At 38.0% G+C, this 26,350-nt stretch overlaps 2 protein-coding genes across 3 annotated transcripts in view; one reads left to right on the top strand and one right to left on the bottom strand.

Moving 5' to 3' along the window:
- On the top strand, positions 1–12,239 carry kola-2 (EGF-like domain-containing protein). Of its 2 annotated transcripts, NM_001351880.3 has the most exons (47): positions 15–109; positions 157–348; positions 671–861; positions 910–1,065; positions 1,112–1,207; positions 1,604–1,738; positions 1,784–1,916; positions 1,967–2,030; positions 2,077–2,243; positions 2,292–2,479; positions 2,526–2,595; positions 3,164–3,238; positions 3,290–3,380; positions 3,424–3,562; positions 3,615–3,756; positions 3,804–3,895; positions 3,950–4,072; positions 4,556–4,721; positions 4,772–4,908; positions 4,954–5,056; positions 5,110–5,201; positions 5,252–5,362; positions 5,463–5,561; positions 5,604–5,676; positions 5,720–5,785; positions 5,829–5,981; positions 6,053–6,222; positions 6,588–6,791; positions 6,838–7,033; positions 7,086–7,151; positions 7,199–7,272; positions 7,320–7,616; positions 7,662–7,728; positions 7,773–7,949; positions 8,869–8,958; positions 9,004–9,137; positions 9,183–9,388; positions 9,437–9,529; positions 9,585–9,635; positions 9,685–9,848; positions 9,897–9,988; positions 10,355–10,448; positions 10,957–11,089; positions 11,133–11,237; positions 11,285–11,381; positions 11,430–11,566; positions 12,103–12,232. In NM_001351880.3, the coding sequence occupies exons 1-47, from the start codon at positions 16–18 to the stop codon at positions 12,137–12,139; spliced, it is 5,832 nt and encodes a 1,943-aa protein (NP_001338800.1). In that variant the 5' UTR covers position 15; the 3' UTR covers positions 12,140–12,232. The 2 variants fall into 2 exon arrangements, with proteins under 2 accessions (NP_001367835.1, NP_001338800.1); NM_001380951.1 differs by having other exon boundaries at positions 1–109; positions 11,285–11,566; positions 12,103–12,239.
- The window catches only part of F39C12.1 (GATOR2 complex protein MIO zinc-ribbon like domain-containing protein), an 18,328-nt gene continuing 4,199 nt past the window's right edge, over positions 12,222–26,350 (bottom strand). The window contains exons 12-29 of the mRNA NM_001373285.2: positions 26,164–26,340; positions 25,802–26,110; positions 25,290–25,745; positions 24,871–25,243; positions 23,924–24,807; positions 23,464–23,850; positions 23,256–23,414; positions 15,327–22,907; positions 15,113–15,277; positions 14,627–15,070; positions 14,480–14,580; positions 14,132–14,435; positions 13,824–14,072; positions 13,526–13,695; positions 13,341–13,476; positions 13,038–13,286; positions 12,668–12,814; positions 12,222–12,618 (exon numbers count right to left, since the gene is read on the bottom strand). Coding sequence (NP_001360031.1) covers positions 12,361–12,618; positions 12,668–12,814; positions 13,038–13,286; positions 13,341–13,476; positions 13,526–13,695; positions 13,824–14,072; positions 14,132–14,435; positions 14,480–14,580; positions 14,627–15,070; positions 15,113–15,277; positions 15,327–22,907; positions 23,256–23,414; positions 23,464–23,850; positions 23,924–24,807; positions 24,871–25,243; positions 25,290–25,745; positions 25,802–26,110; positions 26,164–26,340 — 12,549 coding nt within the window. The 3' untranslated portion in view covers positions 12,222–12,360. The remainder of the gene's footprint in view (positions 12,619–12,667; positions 12,815–13,037; positions 13,287–13,340; positions 13,477–13,525; positions 13,696–13,823; positions 14,073–14,131; positions 14,436–14,479; positions 14,581–14,626; positions 15,071–15,112; positions 15,278–15,326; positions 22,908–23,255; positions 23,415–23,463; positions 23,851–23,923; positions 24,808–24,870; positions 25,244–25,289; positions 25,746–25,801; positions 26,111–26,163; positions 26,341–26,350) is intronic.

The following is a 26,350-nucleotide window of genomic DNA, read 5'->3' on the forward strand; positions in this document are numbered from 1 at the left end:
CCGTAATTTTTCAGTATGAAACTCAAATTTCTTCTGGGTCTTCTTTTCATTTGTTGGAGATCAGCCGCAACAGAAGAATATACAAATCATTGGCTTACTGAAGACACTGGTAAAGCCGCAAATTTCAAATTCACTGATAAATTTTAATAATTTCAGCAAGCGTTCAGTTCTGCTCACATGACGGATTTCTGAAAGATGGATCTTGCGTTTGTACTGCAGATTATAATTCGAATTCTTGTTTGAAACGAAAATGCAGAAATTTTGGATTCGACGGCCAATCATTCTCAAGCAATAAAGTCGATCGGTGCATTTGCCCTCCAGGGTTTTTAGGTCGCAATTGCGAGCCAGGTAATTAAAAGCCACGTTTTATTATTAGCTTGAAATATGATAGTCAAAGTTTAAAAAATTGTGTAGCTGAAAAAAAGTGGTATTTGACAGAAAATAGTTTATTCGACATTTTATTTGAAATTAGATGTTCTGTTAATTTCCCAAAAAGTTTTACAGAAAATTTCTTATCTGATTTTTTAAAATTTGAATTATATTTGTTTTGAACTAAGCGCGCACGTTAGTTTTTGCAAAAAAACTCATATGGTTTTCTTCAGTAAACTTTCCAGGATTGCATTTTTAAAGTTGAATTTTCATGATAATGTTCACATTATTTTTATTACAGTGAAATGTGTTCCTGGTTCAAATCAAGCGTACTCCTCATCAAATAGTGAAAAATCAATAAGTCTTCTAGCCTCATTTAATACGAAAATGGCAGAAACATGGCAAACTGGAAATATCGGAAACCTTTTTTGCGAAAAAGAAGGTTATTGGAGAAGTTTTAACTACAACTACGATAACGCAGGCTATACATCGGTTAGTCTAATAAAATACAATTTTAATGTCACAACTTTATAATTTCAGTCACCATCTGAAAATACTACTACTTGTACTGAAAAAGTTCAAGATTATTTGACCCCAGACCCGTGCCAAAATGATTACGGAAATGCAACTACTTGTGGACAGCTCGATATTAACAATCTTAATTCTCTTGTTCAAAACTCTCCCCCAAATTCAATAGTAAGTTCTACATTGAAATTCGAATTTTCAATTAATACCTCACTAGGTGTTTGTTGTGACCAACATGGGTGTTATTCCGAGCAGTGCAACAGACGCGATGGCTGAAGATATTATCGCTACTTCAATTGCACGAAGAATTCAGGTTTGTATCTAGTTGTTTTTTTTTGTTGATCCATAAACGCTATAAAAATGATTAAAAATATTTTTCAGTTGACAATTTTTGAATAGAAAAAAGGACAACTGATACAATTTAAAAAGTTGAATTTAATTAAATTTAAATTGTATTATAATTTTTTTTTAAATTTAAATTGTACTACAATTTAAATTGGCAAAACTTAGTTTGGAATGCTGCATTTTAGCAAATTTTGATTTTTTTTTCAAAGTTGGTAGCTGAAAATTACTTTTCTGACTTACTTACAACTTATTACGTAAGTATTTGAGTCTGTGCCAGAACAATTAAAATTTAAATTGGTTGTAGCCGATTTGAAAATTTTGGATTATCACCCACATTTGGTCTATCCAATGGAAAATTTTTTAGATCAACGTGATCGTCTACAACAACACGGATTTTTTGTCAAGCGATAGTGGATTGGCATACTTGAGTAACATTACTTCTGCAACGTTTGGAACCTACATTCTTCCCAGCATAAAACCGACAAACGAGCAATATGACGTAACTAAAACTCCAAAAATATGAGCCGTTATGTATGCAATTTAGATTGTGAACACTCTTCTCAAAAACTGGGTTTCCGGAATACAAGTGTCTACAGTATTTTCAGATAGCGTTAAAAACTTACCTGTCGATAATTCTTTGGATTTATTTGTAGCTGCTCAAACAAACTATGGTCAAGGTAGCTCTCGTGTTCTTAGGTTTTTAATTTTCACATTTCCCTTTTTTCAGACTTAACATTCAATACAAACAGTGCTCCAGTGATTCGTCAAACTGATTTTTGGAAGCTTTACAAGTGAGTCAATGAAAAAAACATTGTTGAAATGCAAAATTATTTAAAGATTGTCGGCTGAAACATACGGCAACGTTTTGTCCATATCTGGACAGCTTCCAAACACACCAGTTTATGTGTATTCGTCAGGTGGTCTTATAGCATATTCAGCTTTCACAAGTGATGACGATAGAAACAATTCTGTTGTCGATTCTGCGTACAGTGTTTCTGTAATTGGTACACTTTAATTATCAATCCTCGGTTACAATTTTAAATTTTATTCAGGCTCAAAGTATACTCTTGTTGTTCGTTTGGAATCTCAAGGTAAAGCCTTTGATAATGAAGTCGGAATGAAGTTCATTGGAACTTCCGGTTCAATTACATTGGGAGCAGACATCATATGTCGGATTGGTTGTCAGTTCAATTATCAAGCATCTGCAACCTGCAATTCTGTTGGGGCGTCTGTCGCAACTGTAAGTTTTTTTTGACGAAATAGAAAATATAAACATTTGTTTTCAGGTAGTCACCGCTGATAATCCTCGACGTTCAGTGTCTTTCCCTATTTATTGTGCAAGCTTAGCATATGCAAGTGAGTATAACTTTAAAAAATATTTTAAATATCAGCACGAGAACAAATTCTTGGTCTTAGATGTAATTGTGAATATGGAGCAGCGTCAGTGAAATTGATTCGGTGGTTCAAAAAATTTTTTTTGTCCAAAACGTTCGGTTATCATAAGAAATAACGGAGTTAGTTGGAAAATTATGATATTTTCAAAATTAAGTAAATTTTTAACATGTGTTTAAGTTAGCTAACAAATAAATCTGTTATATATTAAATTATTCAAATCAATTAAGTTAAAAAGTAAATTTGTGAAATATTTACTTACAAAATATATGAACAGGAATTTTCAAATTTTCTTTTTTTTTAATAAAACAGTTTAAAAATTATTGTTGTCTAAACTATGACATTCAAGCTGTAAGGTAACCAAAAACAGACCAAAAAAAAAAAGAAACAGAAAAAGTAGCATTCTAAAAATAAGTGATTCTATGAGAAAAAAAAACTTTATCCGCTTTTTCAGTTGCGAAGTTTAGGGGAAAAGAATTTTAAATCCAGTTTTTTTGTTATTTTTGGTTTTTGACCACACTAACTTTTGCAGGCAGTAAATACAACAATATCTCGTCAGAAACAGTCGGAATCGCCCATCTGGAACATAGACAATCCCTTGCGAAAGGTACTAATAAGACTATACCAGTAGTCATGATAAACACACTTTGTTTTTTAGACTTCACGTGTTCCAATGCGAGCCAAGAAACATTTGGACAAAGAAGTTTTGTTATTCTTGCTGAAAACACAAAAGACACTGATGTGATGAAGTATGTACTTTAAATTAGATCTTTGCTAATTTTAGATTTTCAGAAGTTCCGTGGATAACGTTTTCAGAAACAAGAATAGTATCTTCTACCAGCTTAGTCCTTTTGTCAACTCTGCTCCTCCACAGCGATATGCAAACTTTTTCGCTGTTCTGAATAAATGTTCCGAAACTGCACAAACGGAGGTATACTTTAAATAAAATACATATTACTTTTACTCACAAATCAATTTTATAGCAAAGCTCTGACTATGGAACGTTTTTAACAAAAGTTATGAATGTTACTAGTAAATCACAACAACGACCCAATGATCCAAGTGATCCTGTCAAGGTCACAAATTTCCTGCCTCAAGCAATTGCAGGAGCGAACGCCTATTCTGGTAAAACCCGCTGAGTAATTAAAAATATTAAGGATCATGTTTTTAAGACATTCTGCTTGTGATTAATTATAACGTGTCTACCATTACCGACAACGATGCTACCGAAATCAAAAGTGCATTAGAAAAACAAAGATCTCGAGTAAGTTACATTAATTAATTAATAAAATTAATCTTTAACGAACATATGTTTCAGCTATACATTCTTTTTGTTCAAACGTATTTCAACTACACTGATACTTACTATGCCATGAACAAACTGGCGATTGCGAGTGGAGGAGTGGCGATTCGAGTGAACACTTATGATGATTTGAGCACGGTTTGTTATTTTTAATCTACATATGTATATACACACATACAGTCGTTTTTGTGTTGCTCACTTCGTCTTGAGTAATCAATCGGGAAGTGTTCATTGCGCTCGCTAATAAATCATAATGCGAACTAACTGTGTTACCTTGTACAACTCAAGAACTTTCTTTCAAAAATGGAAAACATTTAGGGGTTCAACTAAGGAGTTTCAGTGCAGTTCTAATTTTTAAAGTCTAAATTTGATATATATATCATTCATTCACGTCTTCAAGGCAAAACATATAAGGGGAGATCGTATACAAATAATCACAGGGAAGAATTGGTGGATGATAAAATGATCCCATAAGCCGTTACTAGTTTGAGAGATCAAGTTGTCAGGACTTGTTGGTTGATTCCTCACATACTGCTGTTGAAGAGTCGCAATAAGTCAATTTATTGAATCTCTGATAACATTCTAAGTGATAACTTAAGTTATATAACAACTGTATTCCAGTTCTTTGCACAATACTTCCCACTTCTCGTTGCAAATGACATTGTCGCAAAAGCATATGCTGAAAACCCAAGACCTGGAGTTGCGTTGAATAATGTCAATCTACTTGCTCAACAATATGTTCTTCTTGTAACAAATGAGGATTCATTGGGAGATGGCCCGGTGCCAGGTACCAATTTAATTGTTTCTCAATTCTATCGAAACAACCTCTTCTTTTAGCATCGGTAACTGTTACCGGGATTAATGTTACACAACTACCAACAATTGGCGAACTTCAATTATTCACTCTTATTCCAGAAAAGGCTGGTGTGTTTAACATTCCTATTTTGTTTGCTACTTCCGGATTTTCTCAATACGTGAGTTTTCAGTTTTAAAGTTTTTTAAAAAATTATCAGTTTTAGTCGAACGCTGTTTTGTTGGCTAGTACTACAAGTACCAGTGACTTCATCAGTTTGAAATTTGTGGATTCAAGCGGAAATCTGAGAAATGATGCGGTTTATAACGGTATTTGGAAAGAATGAGTGAAAGTTAAGAGAAATAATTATTTTTACTTTAAGGAAAATTCACTCCATTGTTCTATTCATCTTCATCTTTTGATGACGGGTCAAAAATTACCATTACATACAGTGATGCAACAAACCCAGCAAATGTAGGAAAAGCGATGATAGTCAGTTTGACATTAAATTGTTTGAATTTCAGCCAATTTATAATGGAAATATTACGTCTGCTTTAAATGACTGCAAATATTATGCAAACACAAAAAATTACGCCTGGGCCTGTAGTATTTCCGGTGGGCTCTATCATTTCAAGGCAAGTTTTAAATTTTGGACAAAAAAGATGCAGCTATGGGAATTTGATAAAAATTTTAGAAATCGCATTATTATTACAATTTTCAATGAGAAATATTCAGATCGATAGAGTTTTGAACGGTGAAACGATTTCGAGAACCTTCCCAATTACTTGCCTTGGAGCAGATGTAGGAGACTGCCTCAACGGTGGAAATCTAACAGTAAAACAATTATTAATCAATCATTTTATACTGATCTTTTAGGATGCTGGTTCATGCATTTGCCCATTACAGTGGACAGGAACTAACTGTCAAGCTCCGCAATGCTTGAATGGAGGTACACCCAACCTAGTTCACCACGTTTATGAGTGTAATTATAGGTACACTGAAAACTGATGACACTTGTGCATGTCTCGATAGTTTCAAAGGAGATTTTTGTGAAACAAGTAAGTGAAATACTGTTTGAACATTCCTACATTTTTATTATAGGTACCTCTGTTTGCGCTGGAGCTCCGACATCTCCGGACTATCGCTCTGAACTGAGTTCATTGGTAATTGTTGCTGATGTCAACGCATTATCAACAAGTAGTCTAAGCAATACGGTACCCGGAATAACTGGAGTGCCAATTACTGTCATTCTATGTAGGTTTATTTTATTTTCAAAATTGTGCATGTTGTATTCATGTAAAGAATTTTAATCCTTATTACGATAGATGGCGATGGAAATGCTCCAAGAATTGTTCAGTCTACAACTAACAGTGAGCATCTCTCCGAGGTATTAGGTGCACCGACGGGTACCACAACTTCACCAAGTTCAACGGCTTCACCAGCACCATCCGCAAGTGATATGTATAAGGCTCTGAATTTGGCACTTGACAATCAGGTATGTTTTGCAATGTTAGATTACGTAGAGAAATGCAGCGATCGTGTTTTTGACATGTAGATACTTTTAATGTCAATGTTTTTCTACAATTTAAAGTTCCGTTAATTGTAATTCCTATAGAAGTTTTTTTGCGGTCTGATAGTATTGCACTGGAAGAATTTTGAAAGATAATCAGGTTTGCCAGAACTATAAACCATAAAGTATGGATGACTTATCGAACATTTGCAATGGATAAGAGAAATTATGAGGAAATATGACATTCTTAAAAAATGTGCGCATATATAAAAACCAGAGACAAAACTATTTCAATTAAAAATTGTTTTTGCACTGTCTTTAAAAAAAATTTACAAAAATATGTTTTTCAGCTCACCGACCGTGCATTTGTAATTGTATACACATCAAATTCCAATGTCACCATTGATCCTGACTTTTTGATCCGTTTGGCAGTCAGAAGAGCCGAAGTACGAGTGTTGTCAACTTCGGGAACTGAAAGTCAAAACTCTATAACATTATCGCTAGTCGGAAATGGAATTCCTATTGCGATAAATGGCGCGAAAGATTTCGAAAATGTAAGCGAAATTAAAGTCAAAATCCAGTTAAAAATGCTAATTTCAGTACCTGACATACTACGTTGTTCCCTTATTCCAATCACTACAATACCAAGTGAACACTCCACAACGAGTGTTCAATGTGTTCCAAACAGGTCAATTCTACAACTCTACGCAAATTTCTATCCCAGCAGATTCCACATTTGATAACGCTAAACCAAATCTTTTTGTGCATGTGTACGAAGGTCGCATTAATTATTCAGGTATGTTGAGAATGATGAACTAATAGTAAGTTTGAGTTGTTTATTTTTGCAGATCCTTCAACAAATGGAAACGAGGTTGGCAATTCTACTATATACTTTCTCCCTTATGACCCCACAAGTAAGCCTGTAGCTATTTTCGAAGCAACCACAACTTTTGACTTATAGAACCTATCAACTTAATTGTGAATAATAATGGCACGACCGGTTACTACGCAATCGAAGTCATCGGATATCTAAAGGTATCTTAAATTTGAATGATCAAACTTTAAAAAAATATACCCTACAGACATCATATGGTTTCAATATTGATAATGCTAACGGATCAAATGAAAACCTGAACTCGGGAGTAGTATATAACCAACAAAACACATTGAATATCTATTCTGCGCCGTTTTCACAGCTTCCTAAAACTGATCCATCAAACTTCCCATATCTCACACTTGGAGAAATTGCCAGTAACGGAACAGTTTTACCTGCAACAACAGTTTTGTTTACAAGAAAAAGTGGTGCGTCCTGTTTTTACAGTCACTTCACCGTTCTTGATGTCTGCTCCCAAAGCACAACAATTGGATATCAGGCACAGGTATTAGAAAAAATTGCTAACTATGTACAAATTGCTTTTTTTCAGTTGACCACAAGAACAAGCACCTTGACAAATAGGATTCAACAATTTGTGCTGACATGCTTTAAAACAAGTATGTTGATTTTTTGAAATTCAAATTGCAATTGTTTTGCACAGGTTATGCAAATAATGATACTTCCTGCCATGGACATGGATCACCAATGGCAACCTGTGCCTGTAATGCTGACTTCGGAGGAATTGATTGCACTGAACCGGCTTGTGTAAATGGAGGTGTTCGGGATGGGTCGGTTTGTCGTTGTCCTGTAAGATTCTATGGGCTTCGATGTGAAGAATGTGAGTCTAGGCAAAATCTGCCTATGTAGGCATAGTGTAGGAAAAATTGTAAGAACATATTTTTTTGAGAAGAAAATTATCCACACCTAATTACGGACAAATTACTGACAAATTACTGGTAAAGAAATTCATTCAGTTCCGTGAAAAATAGTTTCAACTGTTTAATTTTTCAAATTTTTGTTATCATAATCGTTTCCTCTATTTTACAAAAACTGAGGTTAGAACATCAGTCTTAGTGCCGAATTTTCTCCCTGTGAGTCGTAAACATGCCATAACTTCAATTATATATCGTTACTATGCTGTGATAAATTATATTTAAGTCACTCAATAGGAAAATTAAACGTGTTCAAGCAAGTTACAGATCAGGGGTGGGCGGCTAATTTTTCGGCTAATTTCGATTTCCGAATTTCTCAGCTAGTTTTCATGAAGCTATTTACATAATTATGTATATGAATTAAAGAAGAAGTATTGAGCAACAAATTAAAGAAATGAAAACTTTCAAAAATTCACACGTTTTCCTTTGCATTGCCTTGAAGCACATTAGCCGATCGGCTAACGGCTAACGGCTGACGGCTAACGGCTAATGGACAGAAATGTGTCGTTAAAAAAAGACAATGCTGTATTAAAATATTTTGTTTTATTTATTCATTGTTCAATACTTATTCTTCAGTTCATACACAAAATTATGAAAATAGCTCCATGAACACTAGCTGAAATACTCGAAAATTGAAATTGACCGAAAAATTAGCCGCCCACCCCTGTTACAGATGCCTAAAACAACATAAAATTTGCGAAAAATAAAAGTTCAGTATTTATCAAAGCGAAAACCTACCTACATAACTCTGCCCTTTCTAAAACTTTTAAAAGTTGTTTTTGTTAAAATAAAGTAAAATTTCCATTCACATAATAATATTTCCAGCTTTTGAATCAGAACCAGCTTCGTCTACTGTCTCCGTGATAACTTCAACTACTATGCTGCCTTCTACGTCAACTGTTGCTCCAAGCACAAGTATAAATATTATGTACTTACCTGAGTAACTAAACCTACATTCAGGCCAATCAACAATAGTTTCCACTGTTACTACACAGTCACCAAGTCCTTCAACAACAGCTCCAAAACAAGTCCGAGCTGCTGCATTCATTATTGACTGCATGGGAACTGATGATTATGCTTTCAATCAGACATTCGTATGAGTTTATTATAAAGAAGATATACAGTATTTTCCATTTCAGAAATCGATTGCACAGTACTTCAAGACATTTGGCTATAGCCATTACATCATGTTAACCAATAATTTGAATGGAAGTTTACAATTGAACAATGGAAGTTTACTATTTGAAGATTTCCAACAATATTCAGATGAGAGTATGATTATGAGCAAACTACCCCTGTATTGGAGTTTAAGAGCCACCCCAAGTAGAACCGCTAGCGTCAGCAAGTGAGTTATCATATTACATTTGGGTTCTAATGTAGCGAATACTTTCAGCGCGCTCAGTAAGATTCTTGCAAGTTACAATAGAAACGGTACAGAGTTCAAAAACTCTGTAAGCATGAATATTTTTTATGCAACTCAAATAGGGTAAGTTACTCAATTTTTTTGAGTAACGGGAGCCTATGAAATGTTAAAATTTCAGGCTGGGCGATGAGGATCCAACTGCAGCAGGCTTAGAAGTTTTCAACAAGAGGTATTTAATGAGCTCTTTTAATAAAAAAAAACAACATTATCATTTTCAGCGCGATTGTATATTCTGCATTCGCAAAAAATGCCAACCAGACAATTGTGACTTCTCTTCAAAAATTCAGTACCGACGTAACCACTGCTAGAGATTATTACAGTGGTCTTTCTGATATGTATGAAAGCACTCAACCCCAGGGTTCGAATGAGCTCCCTCCAAAACGTATGTTGAAAATCGATAAATTTTAGCTGACTATTTGTACTGTTTTAGCGGATCAACTTAGTTGTGTGTACGGCCTGCAATCGAATATCAAAATTGCAATTGATAGATCCAACTCGTCAAACCCAGAGGTTAACACAATTGTAAGTTTGTAAAAATCAAAAAAAAACTGTACATTTTCACACTTAAAGCAGCATCAATAGAGAACTTGTTTGAAGCTTGCTAAAATTATTGACTATAATACAACTTTTCAAAAAAGAAACGATTATTCAAGACATTTTTATTTTATTAGATGTATGTATGGATATTTTCTTTTCAATTCACAAAAATTTACGTTTTCATTTTAATGAATTGCGAATAATTTTCAATGCTGACATTCTAACATATGTAGGAGTATTAACTTGCTTTGTTTTCTTCAGCAATTTAGAAAACGATCAGATATAAATTTTCAAAACTGAAAAATACAATTCTCACATCCGTTGAAACCTCATACCTTTTTTTTACTTCAGATGAATAATTTCCTTGTCAATTTCCGTCTTGGATTTAATTATATTGAAAATGATGACAACAGATGCGGGGATAAGTTACCAGAATTTTATACCGGTAAGGTATTTGAAAATTGAATTGAAGGTGTTTGAAAAATAAAGGTCTGTGGGGCAATAATCGAAGACCGTTCCTATATTGCTAAAATGACCAAATATCATAATAATTTTAAAAATTTTTTGGTCATTTTTCATTTGCAGTCAGTTTTGATCAGTTTTTTGAAAGTGATCGCTCAAAAAAATTCGTTTTCCTAGGTTAATTTTACAATTGTTTTTGAAACATTCATTTTTCATCATCGACGGGGTTCGAGCATGTGATAGTGCATTTAAAAACTTAGTCACAGGCTTTTGAAAAAGACAATTATTTCAAAAACCATTAAAGGTTGCGAAAGTTCACAACATATTTCTTAAAAGTTCAACAAATGTTGCAATTTGTTAGAAATATTAAAATTAAAGCCGTTTTTGTGAAATTTTTGCAAAAAACCGAGCAGCAAATTACAAAATTATAACAGATCGCCCGGAAATTATATTTGCATTTTCCTATTTAAGCATACCTAACTTTAATTTAGGACGAACTGCATTAACGGCGTTCCCGTATTATGATGCCATTGCAAAAATAGCAACATTTTGTCCATCTCAATACACTTCGATGCTATCATTCCAAGTCGTCGGAAGCCAATTACAGCCAAACTTCACCGATAAGTAAGATAATCAGAACTAATTTGCAACTTTTGCTCAATTAAAGATATGTCAAAGTCATTAGCAAGAACATTAACAGTGCCGATTGTTCGTGCAACAGATTCAACGACACTAACACTGCGAAGTTTATCATTTGGATGCCTCGTTCTGCGTTAGTTTCATTTCAAATTAACCAAAAATTTAAATTTGGTTTTTCAGAGCGCCCGTCACTGATGATGATTATTTAACCTTGCTCAAACTCAACACCACAAATGCATATCACTTTGTCGTTCCATTTTACGATAGTGCTGATAACGTTTTAGTTTTTTATACATTTTTGAGAAACTAGAACCTTTCTTTTCAGAGTACCGATTTGTACTACCAGATTCTTGTGAAGCAAGCAGGACCCGAAGGTCCCGATTATTATTGGTTACCAAATGCAGTTAATGCTACAAATTTGCAAACGAATGTAATAAATATTCTATACGAGAAGCTTTGCCAGTAAGATTTTTTTTTGGAAAATCAATGTTTTCGAATATGTCACAGTTTATGATTAAAAAAGAGAAAAAAATTAGCAAATTTGTTAACAAATAAAAATACGCAAGATCCAGCAGAAAAAGGCCAAAAATTAGACATTTTCTCGACCAAAAAATCAATGTTTTCCTTAAAAAACCAAAACTTTCTCACAAAAATACGTTTTTTTCTAAAAGTTAAAACAAATATTCGTAAGTTGCTTAAAAAAGTTTAAAAAACCCCCGAAATTAAACTTAATATTTTGAACAAAATCTGATAATGTACATATTTTCTCAAGCTCAGTTCAAGATGTTTTTTTTTTAACTATAAGCTGAAACTTAAATAGTATTTGTCTTCATCTTTTTTGAAAAATTGGATTTTTATTTCGAGAGGGAATTTTAAACATTCAAAACGACACAACTTGCTCTGAAACACTGAAACAGTTTTTTTAATTTATTGCGAAAAAAATCTGTGGTTCATTGTGAAATTCCAATCAAAAAATTGTTTACATGGTTTGATTTCAGAACTGCCGGTGTTGACCCAACAGCAATCCCACCATAATTTTTCGAATCCAACATTGAGAATAGGCACGATGACTATTACTACTGAATGTTCGGCTAAACATTTGTTTGTACGAATAAAGAATGAAACATTTTCCCTTTATACATTCATTATTTGGGAAAAAAAAACAATCAAGTTAAGGTGACAAGAACAATTGATATTGGGATTATTGGAAAACAAAAATAACATATAACAATTTGTAGTAAAACAATTCAAACAAACTAGTCATCTAATAGAGCCAAATCCGGATCTGGCAGATAACCTTCATCAATATCCGCATCAATTGCACATTCTGGATTGCACAAATGAGATTTGGCACGCATGTTTGCAGAGAGAAGCATGTGACGACGAAGTCTTGCTTTCAAATGCTTTGTCTGCTTCGATCGTTGACAACGACAGTCGCAACCGGCTACCGGGCAATACTTTTCCGTTTCGAACCACGTCGCTATATGGTTCACGTGTCCACCATGATTGCAAATCTAAAGTTTTATTTAATTTTCCGTAAGAATTTTGGTGCAAAGCACTTACATTGCAAATGCTGAACTGCGAGAAGCTTTCATTGTAATCTTTGAGCGCAAAGTCCATGTGGTCATTCAAATAAGGGCACATACAGACGCAGCAGCGCGGTAAGGAGAAACGACATTGGAAGCAACCGAATCGAGATGGAAGGACTTGCTGAAAATTGACATATTTTCAAACGAGATGTAAACGGATGTACACGGATGGATGCTGCTCTACATCAAGTAGTAACCAATAGATTTACTTTTGGAAGATTTATTTTCACATAGACTAAGTCTACCCTTCACTGTGACTTGTTCGGCTTAAAATTGCGATTAGATTGATAGTGAAGCCCAATGCACAATCAGCTTTTTCAACTCCTAAATTAATCAACACATACCACAGTGATGTCCGTCTTCTCCTCCTCGATATCCTTTGCCATTAACATCTTATTCTCGGTGGGATCCAGAGTTTCAATATAATTCTCAAACGTTAGCCTTGGCGACATTGTCTTCGCATTTGGCCATCTCTTTTTGTCCTTGTCCTGCTCAATAAGTGGCATTGTCGAGACGCACAGTGTTCTTCCCAAACGACCCAGGTTGCGACCTTTCGACACGTTCATCTTGCACCCGGTACAAAGAACGTCAAACTAAAAAAAAAAGAAAATTAGATGGTGAAAGTTAAAAATTTTAGGGAAACTCACATAAAACTTGTGAGGATACGTGTTGAACTTTGGATTATGATCCAAATCACCCTTGGTCACAGCCGCTCCTTTTGTAAGTTCAAGAATTGCCATGTATCTTGTTACTTCGCACTCCATGATGTTAGCCAGTTCCTCTCTGAATAAATCAACCATCAAGAAAAAATCATAAAATTAACTATTCCTACGTTGTTTCGGCGACATCACTTCCATCGGGATTTCGAACATATCTGAAGGGAAACATTTCATCCATTGTTGGTGCTCCATATGGTCTACGCTCATTTCCGTTGGTAATAACTTTGGTCATGATATTTGCAAAGTCACGTTTCTGAATATGATCCGAGCCACAATCCGTCATCTGCAATTTTAACTTGATTTAACTCCCTTGGAGTAAAACTGACAAATTTAGTGACCGAATTATGGAAATTTTGACAGAAAAAATTGTTCAACAGGCTACCAAACACAATTTTTAAATCATCGACCTACCATTGGTTCTCTGGACCGTCGATCCAAACATCTACCAACGCGAACAATGTGTGCAATAAGTTGAGGGTCACCACTTTCCACGGCTTCTTCAAAAAGTACACGCAGAGGGTCAGCGTGATAGCCGAGTCCAACAAATGGCAAGCGATCGAGTCCGCGCACAGTGTGGAAAATCTTTACGATATTCTCGACAAGGTTGTCAGGAGGCGTCAGGTTGATTATGAACAATAGTTTATCACGCATGGGAAGATTCTGAAAGTGTTAGAAGCGTTATTGATATGTTCAAAAAATTTACATATATAAATACAAACCATGGTAATTAAATGATCCACAACGTCTTGAGAGTAACCTCCAAGGAAAATCATTCTCATAAGCAAAAGTGACGCTTGGCATGAGACAAGAACATCCTCTTTTGTGTTTGAATAGTTCAAGAACTGATCGCAAGCTTCAACCCAATTATCCTTATTCCATGGTTTTGGATTTCCATACAGCATCCTATCATATTGTCCCATCTTGACTTGCTTCGAGAATGGTTCATGATCAATGTCCAACCCGATATCCATAAACTCTTGTACAGCGAGTTTAGCTTCTCTACCATTTTCAATGTACATCATTCTGAATTGAAAAATTTTATTTTAATTCTAAAAAAAATCACTCACTTTTTATACAGTTTATGAATAATGTGCGCCTGATAGGTGATATCCATTTTTTCGTACTTTTTGTTCGGAGGACCTTGACCCAATGAAATTTTGTCAATTATCTGTAAAAATTTGGTTACAATGGTTTATCTCGTTGTTCATTCTTACGTATTTGCACAAATCTCCACGACCATAGCACAACATTCGATACAATCGATCAAACCACAGCTCAAACTTCTCGTTCTGATGTTTAGATAGCATCACATCGTCCAAACGATCTGGCATTCGTAAGCCGAAAGAGTTTAGCATGAGACGGCGAATGGGTGTCATGTATACCACAAGGTTACAAGTCTCCATGCCAGGTCCTCTAAACGGAATATTCCTCTCAACGTCGTCAGCGACTCGTTCTTGAACAAGACGAGCCAGATAGATGAGCCCCGGCAGACCTTTTACGTGATATGTTGATTCAAGGCTTTCTCGCAGGAAGAATTGCTTCAAATCAGACGATTTATAGTCATCCGGAGTGTTGTCCGAAAAATCACTGTCCGTGTTGCAGGGCGATGGTGATGTGTAGTAAACTGGATCAATCAACTTGGTTTTGACGTCGAACATCTGAAAAGTATGATATAATTTCGATAAAAATTAAAAAAAAACCTTTTTCGGCAAAATAGTGTTCTTCGAGCTAAAAACTAATTTGATCGGAGTTCCCACATCAATATACTCATCAAGGCATTCGAAGAACGTTTGAAGCTTTGTGTTGAGTTTTTGGAAGTTGAACTTGGATTGTTCCACAATCACTTTTTTCTCTGCAGTGCCTCCCTGTAATTCTTATTTGTTGAAATCAAAAAGAACATGAAATATAACTTACGTATTTTAGTGAATTTCGAATACAAATCGGAATTTGACGTTGCGATTTCGATTTCCTATTTTGCTTCTTCGAACTTGAACGCAGCCTTGTCTCTTTCAATGTTGTCGTGGAATTCGAAACAGCAAGCTTGTTCTTTTGTCTTGCTCGTGTCTGATCATTATGGCGAATTCTCATGAAATTCCGCATTCTTGAACGCATCTGACTGATAAACGAGTAGAACACCAATGGCTTCTGCACACCAACTGAACGTCGTGAAACTTTTCGTGCCATGCGAATAGCGAAATTGAAATAGTGACGAAGCAAGCGGCGACGTTGATTTTTTCGAATCACTACTTGGCTGGTATTTGCGACCCAATCCAGCTCAGTATCAATTGCATCGTCATCATTGTCGCCGTCGTAGTCTGCCAGATTCTGGCAATTTGCCGAATCTTCATTGCCTGACAATAAATCCACGATTTCGTTTTCATCGTCTTCATCCCCAATGGTAAGAATTGTCGGAGTGCGTTTCTTCTCCTCATGCATTATCAATTGTTTCTTCTGATTCTGATCGGCAAGAATTTTTCGAGCACTCTTTGTGATGGTCACTTGAACTCGATACTTGAAGCATGTTCGCTTGAACTTGTAAAGCACTAGTACCTTCTTCGCCTTTCTATTCGAAGCTTGTTTCATCGATGCTTTTGCTCGTTTGACTAATTCTCCATTGGTCAGCTGCTGATTGGTCGACGTTGCAATCAATCTCTTCCATTTTTCCAACTGCTCTTGACATCTCCTAATCTTCTTGACAATAAGTCTAGTAGATCGCTGTAATCCACTTCTTGAGCTACTACTAACTCTCAGACTATTCGGGTCGTATTTCCCGAGCAAATCGGTGTTCAGTTTTGGCCTTGGATAAAGATTAGTCCTCATATATTGATCCAGGTTAAATGTAATCAAAGTTTGAAGCGTCGAATAGCTTTTGTTGTTTTTATAATTCTGGTCAAGATATTCCACGAGTTTTCGCTTTTTGGATTCTTCCTTTAGCTCCTTAAACTGCGTATAGAGACTATTTTTCAGCTTCAACTTCGGTCTCCACATAGATTTTCCATTTAACACTGGCGCCTGTAGTTGAATTGGTGGGAATTTGGATACGACTTGTTCTTCCATGTTTTCCAATGCGTCGGGTTGAGCTTGCATTAAAGCCAAAATATCTTCTGCCGATGATCCTTGCGACACTGACGTGACCGGTCCCCGATTTGCTCGACGACGGGTAGGAGACGATGAAACGTGTCGCGTGGAAAATTCAGGCATCGTTGGTGATGAGCGACGGAACAATCCTCTCAAAGTTCTTTCCGTTGGCCGTGACCGCGAATCAGCTTCCAGTCCGACTTCTGGTGAACTTGAAGTGAATGCTTTGAAAAGAGCACTTATCGGACGAACAAATGGATCAAAACGACGTTTCGTGGTTTCAACTACTGGCTCCTCTTGTCCGACGTATTCGACAATTTCCGAACCATCTTGTGCTAGCGAGGAAACTGCTTCTCTTTCATCCAGATTTACCAAACTAGTAGAACTAGATGGCGACCTGGCAACCGTCATACCCAAGTACACTGTTGGATACTTCTTGGACACGGTTTGTTGTGTTGGTCTGCTTTCTTTCGCCTTTCTGAATTGTTCTTTGACGATGGGTGGGGCAATATCGGTGACTATGCCGGAGCTGGTTGACGGTTCATCTGATCCAACGGTATTAAGTGCATCGAGAAGCGAATTCAGTGAGGCATTAGAAGAAACGGTAGTCCAGGATAAACTTCTTGATGGTGGAGGAGCATCTGCTTTTGGCGGATCTACCAGTACATCCTTCGGATGAGAGTCCTTCTTTGGTGCTCCAAGTCTTCGAGTCAATTGATTAGTTTCGAAAAGTTTTGTCATATTCTTCTTTCCAACTTTTGCCATCATTTTTGCCCACCGTTTCAAATAGCTATTCGATTTCTTCTTTCTGGGATCCATAGCAGACATCGGATTGCATTTTTCATCATTCTTTTTCTGCCAATCGCTTGGACCTAGTTTCTTCATATACAGCTTGTTCCCTTCACTGTCAATTCGGAACAACCATGTAGCTGGAGGTTTTGGTGGTTTCAAAATTGATTTAGGCTTGAAGCCGCTGATAATTGGATTCATCATCTTTTTGCCTGTAGATTGGAAGAATCTGACTTTTTGGACCTGTCGGATGGCACTGATTGCAACATCCCGTTTCGGTTGTGAGTGAATTCCAGACATCCGAATTTTTTGCTGTCGATTGTTGGCTAGCCTTTTCAACTTTTTTCTCGTTGTCTCAAACTTTGGTTTGTTTCTCAGTAGCTCGTGTTTTGTGCTCGACGAATCAGTGAATCGCGGATTGAATACAGCTCTTGCGGTAATCATTTTCTCATCGAGTTGGCGGGTGATTAACGATTTCTTCAGATCACGAAACTCTTCAAGAAGCTTGTTGTGTTGCATGCACTTTGTGCTGTCATCATTCTCATCGCAGCCAATGACTGACCATGTCTTGGTCCTCTTCTTCTTATTCTTCCTCTTTGATTTGAACTGACGACTCAATAGTTGCAAGTTTTCAGCGGTAAGTTTCTTGAAATGTTCAGTTCCGTCAAGTACCAGAGTTGTTTCCATAGGCTTTGGTTTCCTCTTTCTCATCTTCTTTGTTTTTTCAATGGGTGCTAAAAGAACTTCCTTAGCAGACAAATCAATGGCTGGAGTCGAAGTTGAAACACCGCTCTGTGGAACTCTGATTGATAGTGGCGTCTTGGCTTTTGGTGGTGGCTTCCATTCGCGTCCTAATCGAGTGTAGTACTTCCTTTGAGATGGCGGGTTGTACGTTTGCACTCCTTGCGGAACTTCAAGCTGTGGTGGCTTTTCGGGCGAAGGTTGAGCTGGCCTTGGCAATGAAGAATCTCCAGAGAGTTGTAATGGCGATGGATCTCCAATTTTCAATTGACGACGATGAGATAGCTTCCTGATTGGTCGGCCTCTGGTTTGGATCATCTGAGTTGCCGTAATTTTCTCTTCCGACAATGACTTTGGTTGTTTAGAGCTTGAAGTTGAAGCCGTATTCGAAGTTTCTGGATTAGATGGTGTGAGCAATTCTGGTGAAGATGTTGACTCCAAAACTGTTAAACTTTGTGTTTGCGCCGTATTCTTTTTCGGTGTCACTTTTCCAAAAGGTGATAATCCAAAGAACGATAACTTCGAACCAGATTTTGTTGGAGAAACAGGCTCTGCTGTGGAAGGCGAAGTCTGCTCAGTCACGGGGTAATGTTCCAAAATCTTGGAGGCTTCTTCTTTTCGCAAAGTTTTTTGTGCCATTTGCTGAGCCAAACTTTCAAACGATATCTCCGGTGTCGGTTCAACTTTTGGTATTTCCACAGGTTGTGGGGGTGCTGGTTCTGGCGGCTCATATGATATTGGTCCAAATCGGACTGTTTTGCCAGCAGGCTTTTTTTGTGAATTTTCCTCGTCCTTCAAACATCCTTCATGCGAAGTTGAACCTTCGTCGGAACCTAGATCTCCGCTGTCCGCCGCTGAATCCGCTTTTTTAGGGCGCCTCCTCGCCATTGGTTTTCCATAACTCGGTGAGTTTGAGATTGGCTTCCCGTCTACAAATTTCACAATGGCGCCGCTAACCACACATGGCTTCGGAACATCAGAAGTTGGTGACCGTTTGATAAGCTGTCCTGTTTCAGGCTTTTTAATTCTTGGAAGAATTGGTGAGCTTCGGTTTGTTTCACTGGTGGCTTCTTGGTTTTCAGGAGAGGGAATAGGGATTGATGAACTTTCGGCTGTTGATGAAGTCATTTTCTTTTCTTTTTTTCGTCCAAATAATGCAGTGAAAATTGATGCAGATGGTTTTTTCGCGGATCCTGGTCCTTGCTGATTCGAAGAAGATGAAGCTTGATCATCCAAAGTCACGTTGGTACTAGGCACCACTTTCTCATTCTTTTTGCTTTCTTGCTCCTTTTGAGGACCTTTTGGATCTAACGGTTTGACAACTTTTGGCACAGAGCGTTTTTCCTGTACACTTTGTAATTTAGGCCGAGATTGGACGTCTGCCTGTTTCTGAGACTTTCCAGAAGAAGATGAAACATTTCTGGAAGCTTCACTTTTTGTCAATTCGGATTCGTGCAGCTTTTGAGTAGCAGGCCTGATTGATGCAGCTTTTGGAGTGATCGGAGGTGGTGCTGTTGCCTTTGGTTTTGCCACTGGTGTTTTATATTCTTTCTGTTCGGATTTTTTAGCTGCCGCCATTCTTGTTAGTTGTACAGGTTCTGGAGTGGAATGTGAAACCACCAACGCTGGTTGTACCCTAGTCGTCGAAGCAGACTCTTGAATGTTTGAAGCTTCCTTCAATGATTCAGTTTTCGAAAGAGCCGATGGTGGCTTTACAAAAACAGGCTTGCTGGCACCCATATATCTTCGAGCCATCATCGCTGCCCTCCACTGTTGATCGGCTGGCATTTTTGGTGGTGGAGCAGGAACCGAAGCGGCAGGTGGAGTCAGAGGTGAAGGAGTGTCAACTTTCTCGACGGGTACTTTTTCTTCCGATTCAGCCGACAATGGTCGAAGGAGACGAACAGGCGGCGAGGGTGTTGGTTCAGGAGTTTCCTCTCTTGGTGGAGACACGGGCACGGGAGCTTGTTGAACAGGTGCAGTGTTTTCCTTAACTTTTTTCTCACCCTTCGAATTTTTTCTTGTGTTCGTCAGCCATGTATTCTTGAGAGGCGACGAATCGTCCAATTCTAGAAGCGACGGAACAGTAAAAGAAGTTTTTGGAGGTGAGGTTCCAGCCAACGAATGTGCACTTGTCTTGACAAGCTTCAGTGTTTTGTTGGATCCAGCACTAGAAGTTTTGCCATCAGGAGATTGAGAGTTAAATTTCATAGAACGATGTCCTTGCCCACGTTTCAAACACGACTTGAGGTTGTTGGATGGTTTCACCACAATCTCAATAGATTTCTCTTTGGTTTCCATATCTTCCTGCTGCTTTGGTCTAATCTTCTTAAAATCGCTCAATCGTACCCGCTTGATGTTAACATTATAGTCAGCAAGTTTTCGAAGCATTTGTTTCCATGGCATAGGCTGAAGTTTGGTAGTATTTTTTGCTTTCACATTTTTCTTATACTTCTTTCGTGAACGAATTCCCTTCTTCGATCTTCGCAAAGGCTTCCAAGGCTTCAAGAACATGTCAGAAATTTTCGCATCTATTGGCTGTTCGTATTTCATCCTGTGATTTTTGCCCTTTAATGAATCATTCTTCCGAATAGTGTTCAGAACTCTCGACCGTCTTGGCTCCTTGTGGAGAACTTTCCGTTGTCTTGTGAAACGCTTGGATCTCATATGCTGGAATCGGAATTGAGATGCCGCGCGACTATCTTTGCGATCAGTTTCATGATCAGTTGGTAGCCAACGAGGATGCAATGGTCGTTGGTGGTGAATCCCTGGTGCACGCGATGAACGGCGATTGTGGACTTTGTTCTTTAGGAATTTCCTTTCCAGCTGCAATTCCGTTGATTTCAGCGGCGACAAATCTTTTTCCGATTTTTTAGTAGACACTTTTGCAGATTTACTTGGAAGGGCCACACTTGTCTCCAATTGAGATTTTGGTTTCTGATCTGATGGTATGACTTCTGGTTTGGAATCATCCGGCTTCGTGACCTTTTTCGACTTCTCCTTTTGAATTGATCTACACTTTCGAGCAATTTTCTTCAATGCTTTTCTGTAGCTACTTCCCTTATCCACAGAAAATGACCGGCACGCCGGCATTTGCTTCCGAAGTTTCCTGCTGTGTGGAATCATGGTAGACTTTGATCTTACAGCAACTGATGGTTGTTTGCTTGAAGAACGATCCATTTTCATTCCGTCGGAATCAATACTATTAGAAGAATTTGAATTGGTCGTGATCTTGTGCTCTTTTTGTCGGCTTTTTCTAGGCAGCTGGCAACTTGATGGTTCAACAACAGAGATGGCTGGAATTCCTTGAGAAAAATTGTTGATGGACTTGTCCTCGAGATGTTCAAAAATTGGATGTCGTCTCTGTTTTATTGATTCAGTCTTTGGTTCTGTTTGAGAGTCGATCCTTTTCAGTGAAACTGTTTCTAAAGTCTTCTGCACGTCGGCCTTTGGTAGTGCAGGTTTTCCAACTGAAATTTCGCGTTTAACAAAACTTCCAGTTTCTGGTCGTTTGAGAGTAGAACGCGTGGAACTCATTAGAACGGCTGGTGGATCCTCACGTTTGAGTTCTTTCTTCTTTCGCTCTATAATTCCGAGTTCGGAATTATTTGTTGGATGATCTTCTTTTAATTCAACAACACGTTTTTGCACTTTCGGAAATTTCACAATTGGGCAGTACTCGGAATCTGAAGCTGAAGAAATTCGAGATGGTTTCCGCTGGCTTAGTTTCACTTTCTCCAATTTTGGATTTGGAAAATAGGTGAAAATGTATTTATTCTTCTGTTTCGCCAGTCCTGGTAGGTAATGAGCTTCCTTCAATTTACGAGGTTGCACTTTTGACTTCTTCAAACCAATTTGTCGATGTACATGCGTCCAAGCTTTTGTAGGATGGGATGGTTCTTTAGAATGTCCGTAGAGCTTTTTATGGAACCTCAACTGGCGAGCAGTCTTTGCCTTCTTTAATGTGATCTGTGATTTGACTCGTTTCCGATGATAGAATGCTTTCTCAACATCTTTCATCGTTGTGTACAACTTTTTCAAAGTTGGCGGTGGAGTTGGTGGACGAAGTGCTCGTTCCTTTGTCTCCTGTGCAGTTAATGCCAAACGTTGAGAATTATAAAATGGAACTGTCCATTTCATCGGATCTCTCGGATTGCGGACCTGAACTGGAACTGGCAGAAATGAAACTGTGAAAGCCGTGTTGAGCCAAGACTCGTCCAGCGGAATACGTTGAATGCGGAACGGTGGTGGTTTTCGGCGCACGTTCTTTTTTCGGGTAACCAGAACAATATCGTTTTTCAAGATTGGACGTTTCTCGAAAAGTTTTCCATAGGTGACTGCAATTCCTTCAAAACTTTTCGGCTTCTGTTCCATGTGCACTCTAATTGTATCAATGAACTCCTTCATTTCTTTGCTGAGAATTCGAGATTTGATCGGCGGAAGTTCGTCTTCAGATCCAGATGATTCAAGCCAATCCTCTGATTTTGGTGGTGCAAAGTTTGGCATCTTCTTTTTCGGATCTTCAATAAACTCAGGAATTGGCAACTTTTTCCACAACTTATATGCTTTTCGCCGTTCTTCTTCCTTTTTGGCATCATCATTTTCAGTAGCAATTGTTGCAGCCACTTCCTTATCCTTTGCCTTTTTCTTCAACTCATTCAGCAAAGACGGCTTCACCGAAATCTCTCCAGACAGAATACGTGCTTCTCTCTCCGCAGCTTTCTTGCGATAGTGAACCTTTTCATTCTGCTTTTGCACTCTTGTCGCCAGTGCCGCATAACTGATCCATCGACGAATTCTCATTCCCGTGCGCTGATCGTACGTGGTCATCATGTCCATTTCACCGTCCTGGCTGATGGTATTCATGGTGTCTCGCATCATGTCAATCTGCAAAATAAAAGGTTTTATAGGAGCTTCGATGGGAGGGTTCGAGGTTCCGAGCAAGGCGCGCCTGATTTTTGTCATTGCCTCAATTCTGCAGTCTAACTTAAAATCAAATGGTTGGTGTTTGCGGCATATAAATAGTGCGATAGGTGCAGTGCGCTCAAATGCTGTGAGGTATTGCAGTTAGACGCACTGTAAATCTTTTGCAGCGCCCGACACTTTTTGATTCTTTGCCTCTCACTACAGGAAGCTCAGCTCGCGGTTTAAGGAAGGCGACAAAAATCTCCGGAAGGCCGAAGCGGAGACGATTCGGGACCTGCTTCATACAAGTATTTCGAGAAACAAACTTACATCAGCGTCACGGTCAAATGCCACATCAAATTCTTCAGAGACAAAAACTCGTTCAGATTTATCTTCATCCATTCTCCAAGTCACCCAGTTAAATTCACGATGGAAAAATCCAGCAAGTTGATCGCCTTGTAATGTTTTGAAGCCTCGATCATCAGTTTCCTGAAAAATAAAGACATCAAATTATGTTCGTTACAGACTATTTTATTACCGCAAAAAATGTATTCACAGCCGATTCTCCTGCTCTATACGCTTTCACATTCCAAACTGCCGGAGTGTTCTCATAGATTACAGTCTCATTTTTAACTGCCAGTTTCTTCTTAAACTCCTCGTCAACTGGCTTGAGCTTGGGTTGATCAAAGATTGAAATTATCGGAGTGACATACTGATTGTGGTGCTCGTAGTTTGAGCATGAGAATTTGTAAATATTGTTTCCGCAGATGAGGCACGGCTCGTGAAGGTTTACAATATTTGTGCAGCGAAAGATGGTTGTGTCTGGATGGCACACAATGCAAATTTCCTTAGTCGGCCATGGCTCTTTGATACATGCCGAGCAGGTTGCCGGTAGATCTTTTCTGTAGAACTGATCCAAACTAGCCTGAAAATATATTTTGTTAATTTCATTTTTTACTTTGTTAATTTTTGTTTGGTGCTAAAAGTATGCTGCTTACTCTTCGAGGTATTCCAATATGATGAACTGCGGTCGGATCACTATTCTTCCGAGCTGGCTTAGTCTTTTGGAAATTATCGTTGCTCTTCACTCTTCTGGTCAACTGTACACTGTACAAATCGCGATAGAACTTTGCATCAACTTCAACGCGGTGGCGATTTCGATGACGAATTGGACGTGGTGGGACAGAGTGCTCCGTAACTTCTCCCCATGTCACTGTCTTTGTCTGCTTGGTGAGTTCAGTGAGCGGAACCACCATTCCTCGGTTGTAATCAATCTTGATGCTGCTCTTTCTTGGACTTCCAATTGGGCAATCGCCAAGTCGTTTTTGTTTGACAAGGTCTTGTTCGAAAAGATTTGTTAGAACTGATCCCAACTTTTTCGGCTCATCTTCCACTTCCTCCTCTTCCACCGAAATTTTACGAATATTTTCGCGAGTGTGCGGGTTGAAGCAATTGTAAGAGTCGTCGTCTCCAGCGTGAAAGATTCCAATTTTTCGCTGAACAAGATCTTCGTCACTGTCACGGTCACCATTCACTCCAGCTTCATCCTCCGTTACTTTGAAAATTTTCCAAAAGTCAGAAATGTCATTGGGGTCAGAGTCATTTTTCACTTCGTCTTCTCCCTCACTTTCTTCGGAAGTCGTCCGCAGGTCGTCTTCCTCCACATTCAGATTCTCCTCAATAGCCAGTTCTTGCTCAGTTTCTTCAATAACTGGTTGCCGGAATGTGATAATTCTCTTTTCAAAGATGGCTCGTTGCAATTCTCTTCGATTTTTCATTTCGAGGGACTGTTCTTCGTTGTATCGGCTTTCCCGGTCATACTTGAAAAATCCGTAAAAGGCAGGTTTTAAAATTTCAATGAGACCTTCTGGGACGTTGATGTCTGAAAATAAATATATATTTTTAATTTTTCCGTATACCATAAATATTTAAAGCTGCTACTTACTGTGCTCATTATAGACTGGCGGGCGAATACGATTCTTCTTGGAGTCACGTCCAATTAAGAGCACTTCCGTGAAAAAATCCGAATAAAATTCTACAGCTTTTGTTGGAAGACAAAGTGGTGACTTGAAAATGTCAATTTCAGACAACTGCTCAGCAGGAACTCGTGGAAATTTTGGGCACAATGTGAACATGCCATCTCGTCCTTCATCCAAAATTTGAAGACCAGGCCAGGTGCGAAGAATAGGATCATTGAATATATAAGACACGTGCAGATTTTTCGCAGCAGCGCGCATTACTTCAATTGTGATATAATCAAATAGGGGATCGATTCCCTCCAATTGACGTGGTGGTTGTGGTTCTTTGAATGGTACAACCTGCAAGTAAAATTGTAATTTCAAGATTCAAACTAACATTTTTTACCCTTCTCATAAACTTGCGGCCAGTTTCTCGGTCAGTATCAGAAATCATTGGAGAATCCCACTCTAGAAATTTAGTGAAGTTAGTCAGAATATCATCAACTTTATAGTCTCCGTTGACTGAGTGCGTATTAAATTGCTGCAATACACCAGCCGTTAGTAAAGGTTCCAAGTATTCTGATCCATAATGCGGCACAACATTTCCATGTTCTCTTTGATGACACATATCGCGGTAGGCAATGATCCGGCGGTAGATTTCATGGAAAAATTCATTACACACACGTGAATTCTCTGTCGATTCAATTGCTAAACCAAGGTCCGGACAAGAGTTTGAACGACGAAGCACGGGTTTTGATGGTTGAGCTGACAAATGTTCAAAATCTTCAAGGTACAATCCCGGATTCTTTTTTGGAGGCTTCGGCACTCGGCGGTTTTCGATCTCATGCATAAAGTTTGGTGGCTGAAAAATAAATTTGAAAACTCTTTGATAATATAAATTTTGGATTTTTTACTTACAATATCAAATTCACAAAACCGCAGCCTTCCCAATGGAAACATGAATTTGTCGTTCTCATCATATTTTGCCGTTTGCTTTTTCTCCTCAATAGGACACTCAGCTCTCTGTGAAAAAGGGGTATCTCCTTCAAAATTCTCCATGAAAATAGTGTGATCCAGTTTGTAGGGAAGCTGAGCTTGAACAAATGTCATGAAGTGATTGTACAACTTGATAGTTGAGTTTTCGATGATACTGATATCCTTCCTCAAATACCTTGCTTCCTCGATCGCTTCCTTATCCATCACGTTCCTCGGATTGACACCACAGAGCTGAAAAACAAAAATTGTTAGCTTCAAAAGTAATTCTGTAGTCTATCTATTACCATTCGTTCGTGTCGAACACTTTTAAATGTAGTTTCGTGACTATCAAACCCGCACAGCCGATTGTACATCTGAATTGCTTTTCGGAGAATCTGATTGTAGGAGCACTTGTTGGAAAAGAAAAAGTTCTTGTCGTAGAATGTCTGCCAACCAACTTTCATATGATTGTTGAGTGAGAACTGTAATAAA

Source organism: Caenorhabditis elegans, chromosome X (genome assembly GCF_000002985.6).
Source record: "Caenorhabditis elegans chromosome X".
Classification (NCBI taxonomy): Eukaryota; Metazoa; Nematoda; class Chromadorea; order Rhabditida; family Rhabditidae; genus Caenorhabditis; species Caenorhabditis elegans.

Excerpts from the sequence above, each read along its gene's own strand:
- kola-2 (NM_001351880.3), top strand. The coding sequence starts at position 16 with ATGAAACTCAAATTTCTTCTGGGTCTTCTTTTCATTTGTTGGAGATCA. Across the intron at positions 110-156 it reads TTGGCTTACTGAAGACACTG|CAAGCGTTCAGTTCTGCTCA; the intron begins GTAAAGCCGCAA and ends TAATAATTTCAG. Across the intron at positions 11,567-12,102 it reads CTATACGAGAAGCTTTGCCA|AACTGCCGGTGTTGACCCAA; the intron begins GTAAGATTTTTT and ends GTTTGATTTCAG.